Genomic DNA, 27,040 nt, shown 5'->3' with positions numbered 1-27,040 from the left:
AATTGAGCCCCAGACTTCCACGGCATCATTTCTTGCATTGCTCTCTCATTTCATTCTCAACATCCTTTCATTTTGCTATACCTTTAATTTCTTAGGGCATTTGCATATTGGTTCTCACTGCCTAGAGAGCTTTTCTCCCATTTTCCTCCAGGCAAGCCTCTACTCATTCTGCAAGACCCAGTTTAACTGGAACCCATCAGCAACACTTTCCCTTATTCTCAAGTTAGAGATGGGCACTGTCTAATCTGTGACCCTGAAGAACCTCACACATATATATGTTTTTTCTTAAAACAACACTGATCACGTTATATTTTAATTACTCGTTCACATATTTCATCCCAAAGATTAAGCAGTTCCTACAAGAGTGAGGGCAGCAGAAGTGCAGTAGGAGGCAGATATCAAAATCAGAGGTGGTCCATGAACACTGTGCCTAGAAGTATATTCGATTTTATATTTGGTAAATGACAAGAAGTACTTTTTTTTTCATTTTGTACTACCAAGTTCAGAAAGTTAAGCTCATCAAAATCTTGGATGAATGTGATATCTGAAGAGTTTGCAAATGGAGATCAGAGGCTAGATCTCTGCGTACATTTTAAGGGGCCTTGAGATAAGTGAATGCCAGAGACCAAGTGTTATGTTATGTGTTGCTCCTTCCAGGTGTATACTGGGTACTCAGATACTTTTTTTTTTTTTTTTTTTGAGACAGAGTCTCACTCTGTTCACCACGCTGGAGTGCAGTGGTGTGATCTCGGCTCACTGCAACCTCCGCATCTCAAGGGATTCTCCAGCCTCAGCCTCCCGAGTAGCTGGGACTACAGGCGTGCACCACCACGCCGGCTAATTTTTGTATTTTTAGTAGAGATGAGGTTTCACCATGTTGGCCATGATCGTCTCGATCTCTTGACCTCATGATCCGCCTGCCTTGTCCTCCCAAAGTGCTGGGATTACAGGCGTGAGTCACCGCACCTGGACTCGGATACTTTTTAACTGAATAAAAATTTAAAAAGTTAAACTAAAAAAATTTACATAGCATCTAGAGGAAAAAAGTTTTTTTCTTCCCAAAATGTGTAACAGGTTCTGAAGAGTTTTATTTGTGCATAAGGACAGTTACTCAAGCTTTCTCAAATGTGTCAATAACATCCCAATGGAAGAAGGAGAAAACTGTAGGGCAAATATTTGTGTAGTTCCTTTATAAAAGACAAAAGATATTTAATTACTGTATAACACATCTCTCAACCCTCAAACAACAAATTTAAAGCTCTGAACTCTTCTGTTCCTTCTGTTGATCCAGAACTAGAAGTTGGTTAGAAATAGCATCTTTCATTACAGTTTTGGCCTTGATGGAGTCCCACTGGGGCAAATGAAATATCAAATGTCATAATAAAATTTCAATTTTAGGTCACTTTGTTTTATAATATTGAGAGATGTCAGACGTAAATGCATATATCGCACCAGACTCAGATGGCACAATCTGAAAATGCCAAAATGCTCTCATATCCCTGTGTTTATGATGAAGAGTAACTAACCCATAACTACTGTTCTCCTAGCTGGTGTTTTTAATTTAGTATCAACTCCCATCCAGGAACTTATTAAATAATGTGGCAGATCTCAAGGAAAAGTAAAATCCTTCAATGGCAGAAGCTAGTCAATCATGGGAGGAAATAATGCATTTGATTTATAGTGGCATTTGTGTTAATGGGACTTGTTTGGTACGACTAGATTTCTGCCAAGGTTAGCTGGTAACAAGAGTTCAAACCAACTTTTTAAAAAAAGGGTTTTTTGTTTTTTGAAATAAACATGGGCCTATTTCCCCTTTCATTCCTTCATAAAACAAGTGCTAGCTAAGTCCCTGTCCTTGAGGAGTTCCCAGACCAGCTGGGAGTGCCAGCTATGTGCCAGAATATTCTTCAATAAACTTCAGATGTATCTGCTGGAGGAGAAAAAAAAAAACATAAAAATTCCCAGTCTTCACGGAGCTCATGCCCTAGTGGGGAGGAACAGAAAATAAAAAGGAACCTAATAAGTAGGTTACAGTGCATAAAGGATGTCTAAGAACCTTTCATTGTGAAATTAAGTTTAAATTTTAAAATACAGATGGCTTAACCCTTCATGGACAAAATGCCTATCACTCAATATTGAACCTCCACTGTGAGAATAAAAGGTGCATCTCTTAAACAACTAGCATAAAATGCATTTGGGAATGTGAACCACACTTCTTCCAACAACTATTTCATATATCCTCTTGGAATGTATGTCCCATGACGCCTGTCCTCTCATTCAAAGTCTTTGGTGCCCTGCCCTCCCATTCTTGATGCATTTCCCTTTCTCTGAACACAATGCACACAACATCCTGATCAAGCACTACACTAAGTGCTGGAGATACATAGTTAAGATACAGCCTTTACCCCTAATGAGTTGACCTTCTAATAGGAGGAAAACAAAGGAAGACCAAGGCTTATGAGTGTGTAACTGAAGAATGCAAAGTACGCTGGGTGTGCCAGAGAGGGAATGATTATCTCTACCTGGGGAAGGCTACTCTGAGGAGGTGTCTGGGAAGATGAGTAAACACGTGAAAGCAGAGACTGTCGAGTGGTTCATATGGGCCAGGAAGCACAGAAGATGGGGCAGGGAAGAAGTGAAGCTAAATCCTGGAACTGCAGGGGCTATGTCTGCACAGATGCCATAACTGGGAGCTACATCCCTTGAGAGAAGAAATGGAAAGCAAAAGCAGAGGTGGTTTATGAGCAGACTTGAGCCATAGCCCTGGGCACACTGTGAAGGGTGATTGGACCTCAAGGCACAGGTTAACTAAAGAAAGAGTATCTAAAGAAAGCAAGCAGCAGAAGAGGACAATGGCAACAACGTAACCTAGACCCAAAGTGAGCCCTCATTCTCTTGGCAGACCTCTCCATTCCCCATTGGATACACCGCCAACCAGTCATCCTGGTTTAACAGTAAACCCTTCCATTTACACACCAGTCTCAGCCTAGCAATGTTCCCAAACCCAACACAGGGAAAGTGTCACTGGGTGTGCCTTTTATATCCACACAAGCTGGAAAAGATAGAGAGCTTCTCTGCTCTCATATTAAATACTCATAAAATTCATGATCCATAATTCATATAGGACTCTTTTATTTGGAGCCACATCACTATCCTCTCACGCTAGAAAAGAAATAGTAAGAAGACACTATGCCTTGGGATCATTCTATGTATTATATACAGCATACAGTAGGGTGATCATCTCCTCAGCTAGTCTGGGAACTCCTCAAGGACAGAGACTAGCTAGTAGTAGGCATTTAATTAAGAACTGACAAATGAATTAACCCACTGAATTTTTCTCCATAGTTCTAACCATATATTATAACGGATTAAAACAAAAAACACCAATTGCTGCTGTTTTTCATTCTAAAGGATGACAGCATGAAGACTATTCGACCAACTTCTCACAAACACAAAATCTATGGCCCTACCTATACAAGGCACACAAAGTCACACATCAGAATCACAGACAGGCAAGTTTAAATGTACATTTTCAAATACTTTCCTGTTCTCCAAATTTGCTGAGTGATATTACCAGTTTAGAGTATACATACACATACACACACAGCTTGGAAAGAAACATTGTAACCCAAAAATACTATGTGGAAAGACCGTTTTGCAAAACTATAAGAACTCAGTTGAAGCCTCACCACTTCCAAAATGAATACATAGTTGACCTTGAACAACAGGGGCTTGAGCTGCTCAGGTCCAGTTATACACAGATTTTTTTTTTTTTTTTTTTTTTTGAGACAGAATCTTGCTCTGTTGCCCAGGCTGGAGTGAAGAGGCACGATCTCAGCTCACTGCAACCTCCAACTCCTGGGTTCAAGCAATTCTTATGCCTCCACCTCCCAAGTAGTTGGGATTACAGGAGCCTGCCAAAACTCCGGCTAATTTTTGTATTTTTTTCAGCAGAGATGGGGTTTCAACATTTTAGCCAGGCTGGTCTCGAACGCCTGACCTCAGGTGATCTGCCCACCTCAGCCTCCCGAAGTGCTGGGATTACAGGAGTGAGCCCCAGTGTCTGGCCAATGTGTGGATTTTTTTTAAAGCAAAAGTTACACCTGCCTCTCCTGCCTCCCTTCTGCCTTTTCCCCCTCTTCTATCTCTGCCACCCCTGAGACAGCAAGGCCAACCCCTCCTCTTCTTCCTCAGTGTGAAGATAATGAGTATGAGGCCTTTATGAAAATCCACTTCCACTTGATAAACAGTACATATATTTTCTCTTTCTTATGATTTTCTTAGTACCATTTCCCCTACCTTATACTATTGTAAGAATCAGCATATAATGCATGCAACATACAAATATGTGTTAGTCAACTGTTTATGTTACCGGTAAAGCTTCCAGTCAACAGTAGGCTATGGATTAGTAGTTAAGTTTTTGAGGAATCAAAGTTATATGTGGATTTTCACCTGTGCAGAAGTACCAGTGCCCTTAACCCCACATTGTTCAAGGGTCAACTGTATGAATATGCAGTGGCCTGGCCAGGGCTGAAGTATAACAGACAAAACTGAAAGAGAAATTTTTCTTTAAAAAGAAAAAGACCACACTGTTAAATTCAAATGTAAATACTCATTTACATCAAAGTCTAATGCTCTGGGCAGGTAATTCTTGGGCCTGGCTACTGAGGCGTGCTTGAGAACAACTGAACCCACAGAATCTCTGAAAGCAGCCTCCTTCCTAAAGCCTCTCTAGCAGTCACTCTCTCACGCCCAGGTTACAAACACTATACTCGGTGCAGAAGAGAGTTGACTTCACTGATTAAAAGCACTAATGATACTAAGATTTGCGTAGAGAAACGCAAACATATAGCAGTTCAGATTGACAGTGAGTGAGCATGGGAACTTCCAAAGTCAGCCCCTCCTCCCCTATGGTGTGAGGATGTGTGAGTTTGGGGGACAGGGGTCAGTGGGGGTGTCTTTTCTTGATGAGAAGAAGAAAGTGCAGAGACTAGTGCCGCAGAGAACTACCCTTTCTGGAATCCATAGAGGGTCTGGCCTTTTATCCCCAGGCCCAGGCCCAACCCAAGCCTGGGGGCCCGGGTTTTGTCATGGGCACCTCCTGCTGCCATGCCCTGGCTGTTCCACACGAGCAGAGAGAGACAGGAGGCAGGCCCCTCTGACACCTACTTAACTGAGGCAGATGGAGAGGGGAACATGGGGGATGCCTTTACTTCCCCCTCAGGAGGCGCCCAGCAGGAGCCCACAGAGCCAGCAACTCCAAAATCGGATTTCCACACATCCTCCAACCCCAGAGCACGCCTCATCCCTCTGGCAGGAGGAAACAGAGCCTTAAGCAAGTGTGGCTCTGGTGTATGAGGGGCTTTTAGAAGACCTGAAGAAGCCTTCTTATACAATCCTGCACTTTTTTCAAAACTTTACAGAGGTAGCCAAGTTGGGACACAGTTATTCATTTACTGACGCAAAAGGGGCAAGGGTGTTACTTTAAGGCGGACACAGTCGGTGTCTGCAAGATGTCCTGAACTACAGACACATACTTTATTAATAATCTTACATACACAAAATGTCCAAGAGACAGTCTAACAGGCTGATTTCTGACAGCTCCAGATAACAGCAGAAGGCACTGAAGCCACACTGACTCTCTGGCTTCCACAAACTACTCAGAAGAGATGGTCCCTTTTCCCACCCAAGGGACATGATACAAATAAATAAATACAATTATCTGCAGAACTTACAGTGCAAGAACAACACTGTGAAGTCCTTCTCTCCAAATGCAGTGACTTGTGGGAAACAGATAGGAAAACGAAACGAACAGCTGGAAGATTTAATTACGGAAGAGCAACTCAGAAGCTGACATTGCTTCAGAGAATGAGCCAACAGCCCAAGCCTTCTCCCTTACCTTAAGATACAGAAGCAGCTCTTCGCTCCTGAAGATAAGCGGCAGAACCCGAATCTCTGTTTGCTGTCAATGTCAGTGAGCACGAACGTGAAGTTCTGGCCAACTTGGCTAACTGTGAGGCTGCAGCAAAGGCAGAACAAAGGGGAAAATGAATGTGCAGTAAGTTTCTTGATAAAGTATCTAATCACAATGAGTCATTGAACTTATAACATTTCCTCTCTCAGTGGAACTCTTAAAATTTACACATTTCAAGGGAACAGACTGTAAGCAAGTTAAAAAAAAAAAAAAAAAGACAAGCTGCAGCCCATTCTTGTGACCACCTCAGAAATCAAATAATCAGGGCTATCCTACCTTCTCCTAATTGAGTTCAGTCTCTGAGGCAGCTCTGTCAGTCAGCCCATCAATCCTGAAAGGTACCCTCTATTAACTTCATTTTGCTGATGAAGAAATAGTCTAGAGAGGCATTGCCTAAGGTCAGCTGATCAGTAGCAAAAAGCTGGATTTTAACCCTAGCTCTGATTCCACAGGCCACTCTACCAGCTTGCTGTTAACAATCCCCACCTGAGACTCCCCTAGTTCAGAAAATAAGAGTGCTTGCCAGAGCAGAAGGTAAATGTTACTATGTGCCAGCCACAAAGTTAGACATCATATATGCGTAGACCATCTCACTGACTCTCATGACAACCATGGCATTCAGAGTATGTTCCCATTTTACAGAAAAGGAAACTACGGAACAAAATAGGTAGGTAACTGAATCAAGTTCACACAGCTAACAAAGGGGAGGAGCTGAAACTGGAAAGAGGGCAAACTTAGGTGTAACTTTCCTAAATTCCTGTATCTTTCATAATTTCTGAATTTATAAGAAATGTATTTCCTATTTTAGAGGACAAAAATAACCAAAATGTCTAGCATTGCATGATGTCTTCTAAGAAACAGAAACTTTTTTTATTTTTTTGAGATGAAATCTCGCTCTGTAGCCCAGGCTGGAGTGCAGTGGTGCGATCTCAACTCACTGCAATCTCTGCCTTCCGGGTCCCAGTTCAAGCAATTCTCCTGCCTCAGCCTCCCAAGTAGCTGGGATTATAGGCACACGCCACCATGCCCAGCTAATTTTTGTATTTTTAGTAGAGATGGGGTTTCACCATGTTGCCAGGCTGGTCTTGAACTCCTGACCTCATGATCCGCCTGCCTCAGCCTCCCAAAGTGCTGGGATTACAGGCGTGAGCCACCGCGCCTGGCCAGGAAGAAATACAATTAAATTAGAGCAGATTTTGCTAAGTGGAAATAATATAACAATGCTAGTTCCTGTCAGAGAAGAACCTGAAGAGTGAATGGGTTTCCCTACCTTATGCTAGATTCAGTTTTGTCTTATAGTGGCAACAAAATAGAATTTTCTTTTTACCTTTAAATGTTTAGATCCTATAAAACTAAACATCCCATTAAGAGGAAATGCTTTGAAGATGTATATCCATTTTTGTAAGTTACTGTAATTATCTCAGAAGAGTTTTTTCTCTGAAGATTAAAATATTTTTGGTTAAAAAATCCAAATTCTAATACATGAATTTATACTAACATAATATGCTAGAATTTGACACTGAGTTATTCAAAGGGACTCATCAACTCACTGTATTTTACAATATTCAAATTGGTAAAATATTCAAATCTATGCTACCAGCTATCATTTACTTTATAAATTATCAGAAGAAATTTAAAACTCATGGTTTACCAAGCTTTTTCCAAAGGCAGAATTCTTATTGAGTCTTTGGATATGACATGAATTAAGCTTTCAGAGATAGGGTAGACTTTCTAAAACTCCCTTATACAGCCACATAAATAATTAAAATTAAAGGAATTTCAAGGTATTCCAATACAAAGGTCAATGGATTCTGCCTGTTCATATTTAAGGAGACAACTCCATCCCTTCAAGAGTGATTAGAGTGTACAAGAAAATAACTCAGAAAGAAAAAGTGTTCCACTCTCCTTATTTAACTAGGAGGGTGAACAAAAACAAGGTGGCAATTTAAAAGCAACGTGGTCATAAAGCAGGTGTAAGTAATGCTATCCCTCCACCTTACACAGCCAGGAGAAGGAACACATTTCTATAAAAGTTATAGAGCCGTCAAGGGGACACCAAATGCTACCTTCTTATGGCTGTTATGTTTTATCTGTAAAGCTTGGATACTGTGTTACTATGGTGATTTAATACTATGTTTTAAAGGGGGATTATATGATTAATTTTAACAAGGTTGAGAACTGAAGATGTGTGAGAAACAGCATTGTAGCTCACATAATTAAAGTGATTGGGGAGAAAAGTGGGCCTCAATGGGGGAGGGGAAACCTGTTTTATTAAAATATTTAAAGCAACAGGTCTGGATGATTCTAAGTTACAAATAAGGTTGTGCTTTAAGAAACACTACTACGTGATCATACAAAATACAATTATTCGGTGTTTTAACTCAGGTTTCGATTTCACTTCTAGAATGTTTAAAATGAATACTCTCTGTAAGTATCATCCTAGAAAGGAAGGGTATTGATAGGACTGGATGAAAAGAAAACACCCAGGATCTCCAGGAAAAAGATAATGAATGCACCTGATTTGTGAATTGCATGTCATTAATTTCCTACTCTCTTTTTTACTCCCATTAAAAATGCTGAAAATGTGTTTACACCACATACTCAAAGAAAGAATCATTACTCATTTACCTGGTTCAAATCCCAACTCAATCACTAACTAAATGGGCCTTAATTTAGCAAGTTACTTCAAACCTTTAAGCACCTCAGTTTCTTCACCTGGAATAACAATAAGATACTACCATACAACCCATAGAATGTTTTGAGAATAAATGGAAAAGAACTTAGTATAAAGACCAGTCCAGAGTAGGAACAATTAAAAAGAGGGATGCAAGCTGTTGCCAACTGTGAAAACTAAAATTCACATTAAAAGCCAGGCATTTACTTAGAATCCTCCTGATTCAGCTTTATAATATCTGTGAGTAGAGGAAGAAGTCTGTATTTTCTCTTTCTTTCTCTCTCTCTCTCTCTCTCTCTCTCTCTCTCTCTCTCTCTCTCTCTCTCTCTCTCTCTCTCTCTCTCTTCCTCTCTCTCTCATCTGTTGTGTATTTTTCAGGAAAGAGTAATCCTCTGGGTGACTAAGTGACTGATGTTTGCATTACAATGAAAAAGATTCTTTTTCTGGGATGCCACAGCTTACAAGGAGGTACTTATTCTCAATTGATTCACTTTTTAAATTCCTGGTAGGGTGAAGTAGAAGTCAACAAAAGCCCAAAATCAGTAGACTCTAAAAGATTGTTTCCTTGGACAATTTCCAATAAACTAAAGGTCTGGCAAGGGAAGTCAAACAGCGTAACTTAAAGGGTTCTCAATCTCCAAAGAATTTATCATTCTCTCTCTCCTACTCGCTGGGGTAGTTATGGGAGTGTTCACTATTTCTCCATAAAAATGATTCCAGGGAAAGGATCTGCTTCCTGAAAATCTGCAGTTTTGTGTTTACCTCAGTATCCATAATTTCCACAGGAATCAGAGATTTCAGGATGATGGAAGCTAGGAGAAATCTTAGAAACCATCTCACCCAATTTTCTTGTTTCACAGGTGGGAAAACTGGTATTTAGGGTTTATTTTATTTTGTTTTCCAAGGTAATCAGGACTAGAACAAAAATCCAAGCCAACTTCTGGTTCAAAGTCCTTTCCGTTCTGCCACGCTGCACTAAACACAATGAAAATCCTCCCTGGGAAGCTTTCAACTCAGTTTAAGGAACTAAGGTATGCGAGGAATTCAGATAGTTGTCTTAGCAAAAAACCGTATTTTTTACTAAGGTAGGGAGACCACATTTGAGGATCTCCAGAAATAAACCCAGGAGACCAGGGCCAAGACCAGCCCTAGATGTGTTTCTCGTAGCTTCCCATGCCTAGGAATATGAAAAACAAGGGAGAAAAGCAATGACTATTTGAGACACAGACTTAAACCTTCATGCTGCCTTTTAAATGCCTATCAGCCATTCAGAGCCTCTCCAGTAGCATTCTGCTTCATCTTGAAGTTGTTTACAGGTCCAGTGCATGAATGGTATGAAGCATGAGGATGAACAGTTTGATTCTAGTCTGCCAGTGAGAAACTTTTACATGTGAGCTTCACTTTAGGGTTTCATTATCCATTTTGCAAATTGAGCCTACAACTACACTGGGCACTGTAACAAGTTCTGGATATATAACACTGAACAATATAGACAGGGCCCCTGCCTTTGCAGGCTTTCTGTCTAGTTAGAGAGAAATGATAAACAAGTATACCACAAAACCTACAGCTTGTAATAGTGTTGTTACAAAACCAAAGAAGGAATAAAGATAGAAGAAAATGGAAGAGAAAGGCCCTACTGAGATAATGTGGTCAGAGGCAGTTCTCAAGGGATGGCAACAATATTGACCGAAAGATGAGATGGAGCAGCCACTCAAGAAACAGGGCACTGGATTGTTTCAGGCAAAGAAAAGAGCTATGCAGAGATCAAGGAACCAAAAGGACAGGAGTACTGCTAGTGCACAGGAGACAAAGGGGAAGTGGCATCACACGAAGCTGCTAGATAAAGCAAGCTCCAAATCACATCGAGAGTCCCACAGCTCATAGTAAAGAATTCAGGTTTTTTTTTTTTGGGTGGGGGTGAGGCAATGGAATGTCATTGAATGATTTGATTAAGAGAAAAACACAGTCTGGTTTATAACTTCAAATACTTCAAATATTTGATCTGACTTACACGGAGAGCAGTTTGGAAGAAGGTGTAAGTAGAAGTGGAGAAAATAATCAGGAAGCAATTGCAGCAGTCCAGGTGAGATTGGATGGTGGCTTAACTCACGTAGAGAGAGCAGAGATGGAGAGGGATGGATAGTTCAAGTTATAGATACCAGATATGAATGACAGGTTTGCAGATGGACTGGGAATTGGGGAGCAAAAAGGCAGAATATTACCATTTGATGATAGGAAAGACTAACAAGTTTGGGGGAAGATCCAAGAGTTCCATTTGGGATATGTTAAGTCTGAGAAGCCTGTAAAACATCTAAATAGAAATGTCAAGTACAGAGCTGAACACACTAGTTAGGAAATCAGAGGAAACGTTTGGATTGAAGCTATAAATTTGGAAGTCATCTACACACAGATGGTATTTAACACCATGGTAAAGACTGGGATCACTTAGGGAGGGAGTTCAGAGAAACAAAAGAGGATCCAGGACTAATTTATAGAAACATCAATTTAGAAGATGGGTGAAGAAGAGACCAAAGAAAGGAGAACAGCCACGCAGAACAAACAAGGGGGAGTGGTCAACTGTATTGATGCATCAAAGATGAGAAGAGGAAAAAGCAATGTCTTATTGAATTAAGCAATATGGAGGTTTCAGATGACCCTGATAAAACAGTTCTAGTTGAATGACAGAAGCAGAAGACAGGCTGAAGAAGGCTGAGGGATAAGCTGAAGTGTGTAGATAACTCATTCAAAATAGAGAATCAGAAAGCAACTGAGTGTTGTTATTATTTTTAGGATGAATACCAGAACTTGTTTTTAAACTGTTGGAAAAGATGTACGATGCAGGACAGAAGAGAAAACATTCAGGCCTAGACCTTACATCAGAGTCCCAGATATGTTGCTCACAAGTTGTGTGGGCATAGACAAGTTACTATACTTCTCTGACCTCATCTGTAAATCATCAGAATAATCACATCACTTTCCAGAGTGGTTTTGAGGATTAGAGATAATGTATACAAGATAACTAGCATATAGTAGGTACACAACAAAAATGATCATTACTACTTTTAAGCAATTACAAAATTCAAGAGATGGAACTGAAACATTTTGTCCCCCTCTATTTATTATAGCTCACTAACAATTATCTGTTGTCCATGGCAGGGCACCTAACTGCCACTTCTCCTTTCCTTTAGTGCACATGAAGCATAGGGCAGGAATGAAGCTTCATCAAACCACCACATCTCACAGTCTTTAGTTCCATGAGCCTCAAAGCTTTCTTCCACAAACACACCTTACATCTGCCTAGGCCTCCAGTTTCTCACCTTCCCTGCTCAAAGATCCAAGTGGTGAGAATGGCATGGACCCAAAATATGAGGGGACCAACAGTAAGTGACATACTTGGAGACAGAAGGCAATGCCTACCTGCTCGAGAAACTCACCAGATGACTCTAAGAACAGAGTTCTGTCCACTCCCTCTACATGAGCCTGACAATGTCAACATGAAGTATAACTGTAGAATTAAAAAGCATCAAAACCAGAAGGAACAGCAGAGATTGATGGAATCCAATTCCCTCATTTTATCCATGAAAAAATGAAGAACCTCAGGGAAGAAGTCACTTGCCTCACAGCACAGAGCAGAGCAGTGGTAAAAGCAAAACTAAAACCCAGATCTCCTGGTTGCTGTCCACCACATTGTCCATTAAGGCCCAACTGCTTCATCGTCATCAACACTATAGAAAATAATCATGGGGCACAGCTGAACCTATAGTGTAAGTGGGTTCAGGTCTGGAAGGTAGAGCAGGGTGAATCTACAGAGGAGAGGTCTGGGAAGATAAAATGTTAATGCACTATTCCTATGTCTATGTGGGCTTCATTTTCTTCTTTCTCTCAATTTCCTACTTCTCTACAATAAGTATATATTGCTTTATTGCCTTTGAAATAAATAAAACTTTGTTAGGTTACTTATGCTGTGATGTATCTTATGGAGGCAGTATGGGAAAACAGGGAAGGTATGGTGGAGTTGGAAGTCAGGCAAATGAGGGTTCCGCAAGCAGCTCTACCACTAACTGGTAGTGGGACCCTGGGTAAGTTATCAAGCCTGAGCCTCTGTTTCCTCCTGGGTGGCATGAGGATAATGGTAACCCTGCAAATTTGTAACCTTTTATTACAGGAAAAGAACACAGGACAACGCCTGGCACATAACAGATACCCAATAAAATGATAAGTAGCATTTGAGCCACTTTTGCATCTGGGGTTACATCCTGACCATTAAATGATGCCTCTGCCCCTGAAGAGATTATTTCATTGCATTTCACTATGATGTCATTTGTGTTTGCCAGTATAATTTACAGGAAAACAGAATGGTAGCTGACTTTCCAGGTTCTGAAAGAGGATAAATACAAAAATGGAAGAGAATAGCTCTTCCATCATCCAATGCATCTCTTGAGTGCTTTGACTAACTGAAGCTGGTTGTCAGCTATCAAGGGCAAGCAAGTAGCAAACATGATATGGATTAGTACAAGTCTCTTTTTTTTTTTTTAAGAGACTACTTTCATTAGTAATAATGAATTTCTGAGAGTGATACAGGGATCTCAACACTGACACTTTACTCCCTCCGACCAACAGCTTCATGTACAGTGTAGGGTAGAAATAATGCTGGATTAGGAATAAGAGTACCGGAGCCCTTCCCAGCCCTGTAAATTACGTAATTGTGACCATAAGCAAGTCATTTCACCTCTGTGGATCATGGTTTTCCTTTTATGAAATGGGGAGTTTGAACCAGATGAATTTCAGTTTTAAAATCCTGTGGTCTTGTTCCCACACATTTTCAAAGCCTCCTGTGGCCAGAGCCCAGGTTCTCACAGTCACCCTCTCCCGAGCAGGCTCCATCTGCTCTGGCTGAACAAGCTCTAGGCTCATTGGGGCTTCTCCTCTGCTTTGCTGTTCAGTGCAGATGGGGTGTTACGCTGTCCTTTCCACTTACCCACTTCTTCCTGTCCTGGCAGACTCAACACAATTCTCCCCAATCGTAAGAAGTTTTCTCTGATCATTTTGGTCCTCTCTAACCTCACTATCCTTTGGGTTACTGTTTAAAATATCTTTATAATACTTCCTGGACTAGACTGGGAGGGCAGGGCTCCAAGTGTGAGACCATTTCTGTTATCCCCCATATTACCCAACACAAGGCTCTACATCCTGAACCTTCCTTTGCTCTTTTGTAAAAAAGATGTAATTATCTATCTCCTAGAGCTTCTGGGAAGAATAAATGATAGAGTGATGTGGCAGCCCCCAGCATTGTGACTAGAATTGATAAGGAAATCAAATCCTAGTTTCCTTCCTTTCCTCCCTCTCTATATATTTGGTGACTGGTCTTCCCCACAAGGTGGTCTACTGAAAAATGTTATTTGTCTGGTTGTGCTAGGAGAACCTTGGGCAAGTCCCGATTTCTCTGCAGCTTAGATTTTGTTCAAATGAAGATAATGGCACCTGCTCTTATCTCTTATGATAGGAGGATAAAATGAGATAATATATGAGAAAGCACATTCTTTTGAAAAACTACCAGCTTTATTATGTTTCCTAAGTCCTAGTTTCAAAAAGAAAAATCTTAACACAAGAGACAGCAAGATGTCAATGTTAACAGGTGATTTGATGATGACTGTGAAAATCCCACTCTTGATATAGACTAGAAATGTCAGAAAGTTTTATTACTGTTCCTTGGGGTAGAAAAGCAGAGATACTAAAAAGATTAGGAAGCTTTCTTTTTTGAAAGAAATCACCTGGGGCATTACTTGTCTCCCAAGCTGGCATATTTTCTAAGTCAAACAATATCATAAACACATGTAGGGGGCTTTGTGGGACTCAGAATCTGGAGATAACCATTTGACAGTGCTAACTGCAAACTAACAAAAAGCTGAGACATTGAAACCCTTATATTTCTTATAAATAAACTTTATTCATTATTATTATCTCTTCTGTATTAAAGTATACCAAGGTTAAAGGTGAGAGAACAGAAAGAAAATATATAGTCCCCAAATAAAGTGGTTTTTTGGTATCAATAAAAGTTATTAACACCCATAGGGTATATAATATAATACAATGTAAGAAAGAACTATTGTACATATTAAGGAATAAAATATCCAAAAAGAAACATTTCCATCCTCAAATCCTTTCGTTAAAAAAAAAAAAAAAAAAAGGAACAAGATTAGGAACATAATTTGGAGAGAGGGATTCTGGAAGAAAAATACATTTCTAACAACAACAAAAAGGCATCAGATATTATTGGTAACAAAAAAGATTTTAGAATTATCAGTTAAGGACTCAGCTTTTCTGCCATTTCAGAATGTAATCACTCAGACAGGTAGGGAAGTAGAAGTGTATGTGTGGTATAAATCAGAGAAAAAGAAATATAAGTGTGTGTATGTGTGTGTGCATGCACATGCCTGCACATGTGTGCTGGTGGGGAAGAGACAGATTTAATCTCTATGCATTTCTTATAATGTAAGTTTACAAAGTCAATTAAGAAACACCTATACAAAACAAATCAACTCTAATAAGAAGTCATGTAAAAATGTTTTCTCTTATTTTTCTTTGTTAAATACCTAACTACATTTCTTAAACATTTTAGCTTTATTACTTTTTATAAATATGTCTTTGCCATAATTTGTCATACATTTTATAAGTGGCTGGAAGAGATTTCATGCATTGCTAATTCATACATATAAAATGTGAAATCTGCGTTAAATATCTTTAAACAAAATCCTACTTACTTTCTTGCTATTTTTAAGAGGAATAGGCTGAAGAAGAGACAAGAGGACTCTCATTACAAAGATTGACCCTCTTAGAATTAAGGCTATTCTTTTTTGAGCATCAACCTGCTACTAAAACATTCCTGGTACCAGGATTTACAAGGTCTGAGTCTGGAAATACTACAATGGTTGATTGGCTTAAGAAAAAATAAAATGTTAGAACCAGGGAGAGCAGTGATTAGAAGTGGCTGGCAACATTCCAGAGTTGCTTTTTAGTACCCTTTTGAACTCCTTTGGCTACTAATTCTCATCTCATACCATCTTTAGGTTTATGCCAAATAAACGAGGACAGTGATATTACAACGTGTAGAAAAGATCCAAGCAGCATACTACTCACATATACTCTAAATCACTGACATCTTACAGGCTTTGCCTTGTTTCAGTACACTAAAATACATGATAGAATCTTCCTGAAGAGAAGCACAAATTTTACAGCTTTCTTGGACTATATTATGGCATTTCTTACTTACAAAGTTATTTTCTACAACCTCTCTGTCAATAAAAGTGGATTTTTGAAGATGTAATGTATGTACAGTTTCATAGTTCAAATTTCCATTAAGAGAAACCTGAAGAGACAACAATCAAGTGGGCAAATAAATGAATGTAAAAAAATAATGCTTCAACTGTAATGAAAAAGAGTAGACATTTCTTGAAAATAAAATAATTGCCATTTTATTAATATAGTTAATAAATTAGTTTTATAAAGTTAACAAAAAAAGGCTCTTCTAAAATTTTCATTAACCAGTGACTCGTTAAAAAGAAAATAAAACCCTCAGACTATTTTAATTGTCTTAGAGTTCTTATATTTGTTCCTAAGAAACAGTTTATCACAATGTAAATACTAAGGAAATGTTTAGGCAGTTTTGTACTTTTTAGTCTCGAAATCTATAGAAAATTCTGCTTTCCCCAGAGATACCATTCTTAGCCACCTAAACAAAATATAAAACACTATTTAGCAATATTCTCTTTAAATAGCTGAATACCTTTAAACAAGATAGGGCTAGGCTGATTTAAATTATAAGTTGAAGTCTGGGAAAAACCAAGTCTATATAATACAAAACTTTGGAGTCAAGTAATATTACTTGTTTAAGCCAAATATATTCATATTTAAATAACAATTAAATAGCATCAGACTAAATACTAACCATTCTTAATCACAGTTTAAGTCTGATAACCAAAATCAAAAATTTAATGGCATACAAAATACATCTCACAAACTAACCAATGCAAAGTCTAAGCTTTAAACTTTTTGATAGTGTCAATAAAAACCCCAGGAAGGGAGAATATTGCAACTCTCTTTGGAACACAGGTATCTTAAATCATGGTTAAACAGACAGAATGTTAAGAATGGTATGGTTTTTATTTTCTATAGCAGGTTTATTGACACTTTTTTTTTCTAGTAAAGTTTGAAAATCTGACACTACCTGTCCACATAGAAGGGGAAACAAAACTTGGTCAAAGTCTGTAGAACTTCCTGTGGAGAGAAAGAGAGATAATTTATACATCTAATGGGACCAATAAATCTAACATTAACCACAGCACACAATCTAGCAACTTTACCCTAAAGAAAGAGGAGACAGATGAAGAAATATGGGCTTTATCAATTACATGGGAGGAGTACCAGGCAGTCAATCATGAGAAATAATAAACATGATCAAACTTCATTAAAAATGAAAAATTAATCAAGAATCACACATGGGCAAGCAGCAGGAGCCATGCAGGAAAGCTCTGAAGGGAGGGAGGCGGTTGGGTTGCTGAGTGTTAACACCCCTCCAGGGAACATCTCCAGCCTGACCATATGGATCAGAGTGAATAACACCGAGCCACATGGGTTTGGCCTGGCAGGGCCGCTGTTGCTGGCACCGTTTTTGCCTGTTACCTAGGAACAGAGGGGGCCGGGATTAGACAACGCTTCCCAACATCAATAGGCCAAGTCACAGCAGAATGGAAAGCCAACTTGAAGATAATTGTCCCTGAACATTGTCAGCTACATTTTTTAGACTTTAAAACTTCATTTACTTACTTTATAAAGAAGTTGCCATTTTTGGCATACATTTATTTTGGAACCAAACTGTAACAATTTTAAGTATGTACTATTCTTATTGAAATATCACCATAATTGAACATACTCACCTGCTTGTAATTTGTTAAAATTTAAAGCAAACTACCAGTTTAAATGTCTTTTTTAAAAAATATATATACAAGTACATAAAGCCAGGCACATTATTCAGGATTAGGGTACACAAAATAAGGTGACATCTCAACAACTTATTCATAAAATAAATTCTTACTATAACAACAACAACAAAAGTACAAGACACACAATATACAGTGGTGTGTGACTTTCCCTAAAAGACACATTTCATATATATAGCACATATACACATAGCTAACCACATAGACAGGTAGTTAGTTACTATTTCCTTCATAGAATTTTCCTTAGCTTGACTTAATTTAACTGCAGACTTGGAGAGCCCACAGTTGGTGCTTATCATAAGTTCACAGACCAATGTTATAAATTTTAAAAAAGTATTCCTTTCATGCATTTGATTTGCTTTTTAACTATTTAAAATCCCAACCTCAAGACAAAATGAAGAACACATTTTTCAGTCATTGAGAAGCTGGTTCAAATTAAAACAAACCTGCCCACTGCAAACCCTAATCCAAGTGATAAATTAAAGATCAGTTTACAAATGTAGCACTTTCTAACCAATAATAATGAATTATCAATGCTAACTGAATTGATGCTTCTCGCTTCATTTATTTTTAAAACCAGTTCTATCATTCAAGAAATAAACCACATCAATCTAATAACCCACTCAATGAAGCAGAAAGCACATTGACTTGCTCTGCCAGAGCATGTTCCGCCTACATAATTCAATTGAGCATATCCTATTTTTTAATATCATCCTGGACTGGCACTATGTATATCACAGCACTGTTAAGGCATGTCATGAAATAATATAATAAATGAATGGGAAACTAAGAAGTGAAAAAGAGTGGATGAGAACACCTCAGCATATCCTAAGAAACATTATTTATAAATTAGTTAATTTATAATGTGGCACTCAGGCATATACATTGTTTACAAACTAATCACACTTAGATAAACTGCAATAGGTAATACAGAATCAGAACAAAGGCAATTTTTCAGTGCATAATGTTATTATCAGGCAAAGATAGGAAAAGACATCACATAAAACATTTAATGCCTGGAGTGTTAATTAATTATAAAATATACTATAATTCACATACACAAAATCCTTATGATTTACACACAAATTCATTACAAATTTCCTTCCACTTCAAGTTTTGACTAGTAACAGAAAGCATCTCTTAACTTTAGTATATGAATCTGCCATTCTTTAAAACTCAGTATTCGGTGCTCACTCATTGACCATATCAGCTACAAAGACAGCTACCCTTTACCACTCAAAAGTTACAGGTGCAGAAAGTACTTCTCTACTCTATGCTGGAGCTGCACTGGCAAAAGGCCTCAAAGATTTTTGAAAGAAAGGACCCCCATGGCTATGAGAAGGCATTGTGCTCTACAGCAGAGTCAAAGGAATCTAATATGCCCAACTTATTACTCACTACAATATAGAAACTTCTTACCACTCTCTAATGTCAATAGTAATAACCAACCTTGAACTTGTCTGTCAGATAATATTAGAACAAATATCAAAATACCCAACGTAAGCTGAGTGTAACCACCCACCAGCTTTCCTTTTTACCAAAGCAAACAGCAATAAATCTAATTAAGCAATGGGGCAGGGGGAGGGGAAGGAGAAGGGAATATAGGCAAATGTAGGCACATGTTGGTACATTACAATATGTTTCTTCATGTTTGTGATATTACAAGAGCTTGATATTCCAATTTAAGTCAAACAAGATGGTGGTGTGCTGTCAGAAGAAAAAACAAAAATGAGCATCTACTCTGTATTCGGCATATTCACACATTATTGAATTCAGACCTGAGATATCTACTTCTTAATTTGGGAAGGGCAGGACAAGAAGAGGGAGGGAAAAACAAGCAATGTTCTCTGTAAATAAAAACTGCAATAAACCAATTTAATAAACAAGTTACATAAACCCATTTTCTTAATGCTGATGTTTTCCTTACATATAAACATTCATGCCTTATCCTCTTTTCCCAAAGAAAAATACAATTATTCGAACATGAAAAATACCACTCTCTGAGAAAGGGGAACTTTAAAATCCCGATTTAAATATATTTTGAGCAGCATATTCATGGCAGTGGCCCACAGTCTTTCAATATTAACTTTATTGGGACATCAGTCATTAACCAGTTACCAACCCCTTTTTCTCACTAGAACTTGTGTCTTTGGCTAGGGCACCTTCTTTGTAGATGGAATTTTTTGTTCTCGTTCCCGTTTCTCTTGCCTACACAAGCTCTTTTAGACAACCAGCCTCGGTGCAACTTCAACTACTGCCACATAAATCGGATCTTGGGGATGCAGCACAGCTGATGAAATGTAAATGACCTCATTGCTAAGGCAGGGGGTGGGGAGGACTGTGTGCCAGCTCTCCAGATCAATTCCCAAGTTTATATTTTCACAAATCTTTTTATGTACAGTTTGATTTTTTAACATTTTAATGAGCAAAAAAGTGAATCTATAGTAGCCAGTCACCACAGTTAAAGTGCAGGGCATGAACTGGATCCCAGGAGGAAACCAGTCCACCATGTCACCACTGGCTTTAGGACATTCGCCACCTGGTTCCATGTCCCCAGGTTCCAACTCTTTTCATAATCAAAACACTGCTGACATTATAAACCCCAGACGGGTCTTCTAAAATCCCTCCCAATCAATATATCCAACACATAACTTATTGGAGACAACACTGAGCTCATTGATTAAGGTGAGTTCAGTAGCAAAGTTTTCAAAATAAATGAGACAAGAATACAGCATTCAACCCCTTTGTGTCACCAGACAATTTATGAAATAGGCAATTCCAAAAGGGCTTTTCTTCCTAACAAAATATATGATACTTCATGTGGGAAGAAATAAGAGCAGAGGGGGCAGGGAGGAAGTGTGTTAGGCAGTTGCACCGATCTTTCAGTTTTGCATACATGAAGGAGCAGACTGCATAGTGTAGTAGAAAAGTAACATCTACAAAGCTCTCCCCACAAGAAGATACCAAAGCCTCTTGAACCAAAATATGAAATTAACACACCTAATGCTGGACACACTTGCAAATGCAATTCAGAAATGAACTCAAGATTCATTTCAGTCTACTTTAGATTCACTTCATCCAATTCTAATTCTCATCTGGTCAGAAGGCCCAAATTTACTCCAATCTGGAGAAATTAGATTACACTCAGTTGACACTGAACTTAAGAACCTAATAAACTTTTAAATGTATAATATTATAGAATCCTATCTGGAAGCAAAACTTTGAAGACTAAATTCAATGAAGTTAACTGGGATTACTAATGAGAAGGCTAAACTAATTCACCCTGACCTTGGGGTGCTAGGTAGAGGGGTATAGGAAATCCTGCAACAACCAACATTCCAGATGTCAAATACTTTGTTTTCATTGCTTCACTGAAACCTATAAACAAAAATTAGTTTTATTTGGCAGATGAAAACAACTGACAGTCAGACACAGACATACACACCCCATAAATAAATGCCATCTGAAAGATAAAAGTGCAGGGTGATTACAGTGTCCACTGGAGTTACAGAACATAAGAAGATGAGGCATATTCTCAATAGTTCAAAGGGAAAAATACGTGTGCAGAAAAAGATTTTTAAAAAAAGAAGAAATAGCTTGAATATATGAATGTATTTTAAAATATGTAAAAGCCACAATTAGCCTCTTGGTGGCTTGCTGAAAGCTGATGTAGCAGTTGATAATTTACCTTTGTCCAAAAACGAGAGTGAAAGAAGGAGAGGAAGGGAAACCGTGGGAGAACATTTCCTGGGTTTCTTGTATCTAATTTATTTGTTCATTTCAAAATGTAGGTGTGTGATGAAAAGATCAGCAGAGCTCAAATTCCTAAAATACTCCCTATGTTTAAATTTTTTTTAATACCATGAGGGAGATGCTGACCCTCTAAGTCCTGCAATTGCGAGCAGTGCCACTGACTTAAAAGAAAAGCCTCTGATTGATGATCTTAAAACTCAAGTTGAAAGTTAAAAACAGAACACACACAAAATCCAAACATACAAAAAAGCCAACAAAATTTCTACCTTAAGCCATTTCAAGTTAAAACCAGGGACTCCCAATGAATGCTAACAAAGATTTTAAATGCTGATGATTAAGAAGGGTAAAGCAGTTGTTCTTGGAGGCTTAATTAGCACCAAGTTCAAGAATGTTGATCAGAAGTTTCCTAAACGTGAACACAGGAAATAAAATTTTTCTCCTTCACTTTAAGTGTCAAATTAAATCCAAGACCCATAAGTGTAATTACAACCAAATTTTAATATTTTTCAGTGGGAAAAAGAAGCCTGAAATAAGGGGTTTTACAGAAAGGCCTTTCAACACCCAAACATAAAAGCCGGGTCAAATTTCTAACAACACTGCTCAAATACTACAGAGCCTGCTTCCTTTCTTTGGTACATTTCAATATTTACCCCTAGTTTACTTTTTATAAACTTCAGTTAATTCTGAGTCATAATTTTGCTAATTTGTGATATCGAATATGTAGTTTCAATGTTGTAATTCAAAGATAATTATAATAAATTCATCATATTCTATAAACATATTATTATATAAACTGAGTACCTAAATTAACAAGGACAGAAAGTGCAGGAGAAGGTTTTAGACAGCAAAAGAGACCCCTCCAAAACTACTTTTAAGTATAAACCTTCATGGCCTTTGAAGTCTGAAGCAAAAATACGGAATCTTATTTTTAAAACTTTTTAACACAATTACTTTATTCTTTTGCATCTTCCCCTTTCTTCAAACTTATCTAAAACAAAGTTGTTCCATGATCATATTATATAATATCTTCTATTCCAAGATTCCCTTTTATTAATTTTAAATCTTACACAAAGTGGTTGAAAATGAGAGAGCTGTATTTATAAAGTCAGCATGAAATGGCAACAAAATTCTTCACACTTGCTTCAAATACTGTACTTCCAAAATGAACAAATTATTTGGTTATGATCTCTTAACAATTAGCATTCAGTGGCATCAGGATTCAGTGGTAATTTTAGAGTAATATGATTACTCTAAAATATTTTCTCTTATTTTCTTAAGCATTTTAATTCCTGTTATCTGAATATTTATGTTATCAATATTTCCAAAAGGAAGGGGGGAGGAGGGGACACAAGTCAGAACATACCAAAGGAATAGGGGTCCCAACAGTAAAACTGCAAACATGATTTCACTGAAGAGGCAACTTGCCCTTAGGAAGATACTATTTAAAAAGAAAAGGAAAAAAAAAGAGCACTGATAGAAATACTATTTTGTAAGCATATTAAAAGCTGTCAGCCTTTAAATATTTTAAATGCACACAAAAATGTGCACAGATGGGCAACTTTTCTGCTCACATTAGTCTAGAGAAAAATCTTTCATTATCAAGCTCAAAGTCCTTGAATTTTTTAAACTTAATTGTGCCTCTATTTCTTAGAATTCACACCCCAAGGCCAAAGCTTTCCTGCCACCAGTCCTTCAAATCTGACTTGGACATTACACGGGAGGAGGCTCCAAGCCTCCCTGAGGTCTCACTCCTTTTACAACACACGAAAAAGCAGTCGATAATGGGCCCATGCTGAATTCACTGCTCTCCACGTCTCCTCTTGGGACACAAGCCTAGCAGATGTGATAAAAACTGTGTCAGAGAAGTGGCTCTAGTTTGTGCCTTAATGACAACTTAAACCTCTAAACCAATACAACCAAAGGACTAACAGAACTGGCTGTTACCTCTCTCTCCTGCCAATCTTCAAATATCTCTGAACTAAATTAGCACCTCTACCCACAACTTCCCCTGCCACCCCACAAAATCCATTCTAATTTTAAAAGATAAATGAATTCAGCAAACACCCGTCGGTGGCATAAGTGTCTGGGCGCTGTGTATGTGTGTATGTCCTGTAATTAAGCCCTAACACATATTTCATGTAGTTTATATTTTCTCAAGGTATGATTGAGCATTCAAATATCTTAAAGGACTGCCTAGTAAATTCCCTCTGATCGCCACCCCAGTAACCATATTAACACATACAACTGGTAGACTTACAGTTTCCAAAAAGTACCTAAAGGTCTAAAAATTATTTTTAAATATGTTCAAACATAGGGAAGAAAAGTGATATACTGAGTTACCGAAACATTCTAATTATTAAAATTTATACAGGAGAATTTTTTAAACCATGGGTGGCTATACTTTTAACTTGTAAGAATGCTTTGTCTTACCTAATGATATGGTACCAAAAAATAGATTTAAATGTGTACTTCTGATAACATTTTCTAAATTCTATAATTCAGCCTTCAGATGATAGGTCTTTTTACTCAGAATCTTGAAAGCCTATTCAGTCACAATTGCATACCCACTTAATCAGCAATCATTGTTCTGGGATGCAGGACTTTGTTGTCAAGACAAGCACCAAAACCTTAAAAATTTTTTTTTCAGAACTGGCATAAGAAAAAAGTGATCTTTGTCAGACAAGGACAAATTTATGCAAATCTTTTATAAACATTCACAAACATTTATTTAGCTTTTGAAATGTTGGCCTCATTTGAGAGCATGAAAATGAGGGGGAAGTAGGAAAACGCAAAGGACAGCTTAGAAGCTGGCACGCTACATAAATATTCAGAAGGAAGATTATAGGATTCATGTTAGGCTGTCTTAGGCTTCTCCAAAGTCCACACAGAATACCAAAGAACAAAACTAACGAGAAGTACAGCAGATGTTAGACAATGCATCAGCCTCTTTTCCTCTCTCACTTGGCTATACTTGGACGCTTTTATATTTTCTTTCAATATGGTTAGGTCATTCAAGGATTCTCCTATAGACTCTGTATTGTGGCTACAGATCTATAAGCTGAAGGTCTGTCAGCTTTCCAAAAGTTTCCAATGAAAAGGCATTATGCAAATTCTACCTCTCTTACCCTCTTTCAGGGGGGAAAAAGGCCTCCAGTATGCAGTCATCGGAGTATTGGAAGCCCCAGCCTTCATTTCTGTATAGCTGTGTTTGCCTCAGGGCCACGCTGCTTGTTTTGACAGTGGATCCCCCTAGATAGTTGGGATTAGTCGAGCTTGTTTAGATAAACTTGAAATCAAGGCCTTCTCTAGGTAGACAGCTAGATGTAGCTACCGAGTTTCCAGCTGCCTCTTCCTTTCATCCCAAAACAACTGCAGATTCACAGTAGCTATCACAGCCACAGGCTATGTCACATACCTAAGTACAAAATTAAAGGCTGCTAAAAGAAGCCTTTGTAAGTCTTAGTGCTAAAATAAGGAATGTGTACTGCTTGGTTTATACAAATTATTCTAGCACTACCAGTATGGAACTGAAATCATCAGTTACGCAAGGCATATTAATCAAGGTTCCTGGCTTCTTCTGATAGACAGGATCATAGTTTGGTAATATATCTGACCTTCTGCTTATTAGCTCTTGTATGAGAATAATAGCCTAAAATGTTGAAAAGGAAATAGGCTTTATTTATCCAGTGGTAGGGAATGTCAGACACCGTCAACAAACACTGTGAGCAGAATATGAAAATCAAAATGTAAATATCAAATCTGCTTTTGAGAGAGAATTATTTAGCAACTGATTAGACAGAGTCTCACTAAACAGTCATCTGTTTAGTGTTACAGAACTGTTTCAAATCAACTTTTATTTCCTACGACGTGCAGATTCTGATAGAATAGGAAGATACAAGGAGGATTCAAGACTGAAAAAAAATTATGCTCAGAACAGATTGATAACATCTCATTACAAAGACAGAAGGAGGTGATATGAAACATTACTGAAATAAAGAAATTACATAATTCAAAAAGTTTCTAACATCTAACACTCAAGGATTTTAATTTTTTGCAACTAGGAAAAAAGTCTCTTCAGAGGACCAGCAAAATACAATAAAATAATACAATCTCACATATGTATTTGGTTTTACTTTGCATATTTTGCTGCAACATACAAATTCTAGTGTTTACTTGAGGCTGCCTGGGATAAATTAAACACAACAATGGCACCATAATATGTCCAGACACTTTCCAGAACTATTCTGAAATATCATACAATACAGAAGTCCCTTTACCCTCTGTCTGTACTGTCAAATCATACACGGCACTCTTTCAATCAAGTCTTCATTTCACCACCAAAAATGTGTTCTCCTGATTCAACAGGTAAGTCACTCTTTAAAAGTGTTAAGACGTTCAAGACATTCTGGAATTGAAGTCATCACTTTGAGCTTTTCCTATGAAATTTTGGATTCCTTTCATGTGCAACTTATAACCTAAGAAGGGAGCCGGCAAACTTTTCTCCAAAAGGCCAGACTGTAAATATTTTAGGCTTTGCGGGCCACTTATGGTCTCTGTCACGTGTTCTTGTTTGTTTTTTTATTATCCTTAACAAGGGTAAAAAACCATCTTACCTCACAGGCCATACAAAATCCAGCCTCAGGCAGGATGTGACCAGCTGGCTGTAGGTAGTAGCCTGCCAACCCTGATCTAGAGTGTTAAGGAGCCTGGCCACACAACATAACCCAAACAAACTCACCAACACCCAAAAACCCAAATTCAGAAATCCCAAAAGGTAAAATGGCAATGACAATCATGTTGGCTCTCTGGTAATTCAACAATTCACACGTGATTGTTGCCAAATGACCAAATGCTTATTGCACACAAATGTGCTATTTAAAAAAAAAAAAATGTTTAAAGTATAAAGAATTAAAAATAAAACATGTTTCCACCACCCAGAATTCACAACTGTTTTTGAGGTATGGACTCTTCATAGAAATAATTCTTAGATCAATATAGTTCATTTCTACAGGTAAGGTCCATGGGTTTTCTTGACAGATAAATGAATTCATGCTCTATGGATAATTGAGAGCTCTTCAATTTGAGGTTTATTTGGCTTACAATATTTTTAAAGCAATATTAAAAGAGGAGAAATCCTTTTCTGGTTCTCTACTCTCCACTCACTCAAAACACATTGCTTGTCCAATGATGGTTTTTAGATGAAGAATACAGAGGGGCCTCCTCCTGCCTCTCTCACTGCTCTATTTCTGGGCCCCTTCTCAACTCCCTTCCATGATTTTATCTTTCTCCTTCTCTCTCTGCATCTTCCACTATTAGCAGTTTGCCTACACCTTAGTTTCAACTATCAGCACAAGGTAAATGACTCTCAAATTCAAGTGTTCAATTCTGAACTATATTTCCAGCTCCAGGTTCCTATTCTTTTTTGTTTTGTTTTTTATTTTTTTATTTTTATTTATTTATTTTTTTTTTTGCGACGGAGTTTCGCTCTTGATACCCAGGCTGGAGTGCAATGGCGCGATCTCGGCTCACCGCAACCTCCGCCTCCTGGGTTCAGGCAATTCTCCTGCCTCAGCCTCCTGAGTAGCTGGGATTACAGGCACGCGCCACCATGCCCAGCTAATTTTTTGTATTAGTAGAGACGGG

General features: G+C 38.1%; 1 protein-coding gene across 7 annotated transcripts in view; it reads right to left on the bottom strand.

Moving 5' to 3' along the window:
- The window catches only part of DENND1A (DENN domain containing 1A), a 536,105-nt gene that overhangs the window by 356,650 nt on the left and 152,415 nt on the right, over nucleotides 1-27,040 (bottom strand). For 5 of the 7 annotated variants that reach the window (XM_021674025.2, XM_021674026.2, XM_021674028.2 and 2 more), the window contains 2 exons: nucleotides 16,873-16,922; nucleotides 5,900-6,019 (listed from right to left, as the gene is read on the bottom strand). In XM_021674025.2, coding sequence (XP_021529700.2) covers nucleotides 5,900-6,019; nucleotides 16,873-16,922 — 170 coding nt within the window. The remainder of the gene's footprint in view (nucleotides 1-5,899; nucleotides 6,020-16,872; nucleotides 16,923-27,040) is intronic. The other 2 variants (XM_064378113.1, XM_064378132.1) reach the window with 1 other exon arrangement.

The sequence above is a fragment of the Aotus nancymaae genome, unplaced genomic scaffold (genome assembly GCF_030222135.1).
Source record: "Aotus nancymaae isolate 86718 unplaced genomic scaffold, 86718_ANA_hifiasm-v0.15.2.pri h1tg000003l, whole genome shotgun sequence".
Classification (NCBI taxonomy): Eukaryota; Metazoa; Chordata; class Mammalia; order Primates; family Aotidae; genus Aotus; species Aotus nancymaae.
The sequence above is the reverse complement of the archived record's forward strand: the minus strand, read 5'-3'. Positions and strand labels throughout refer to the sequence as shown.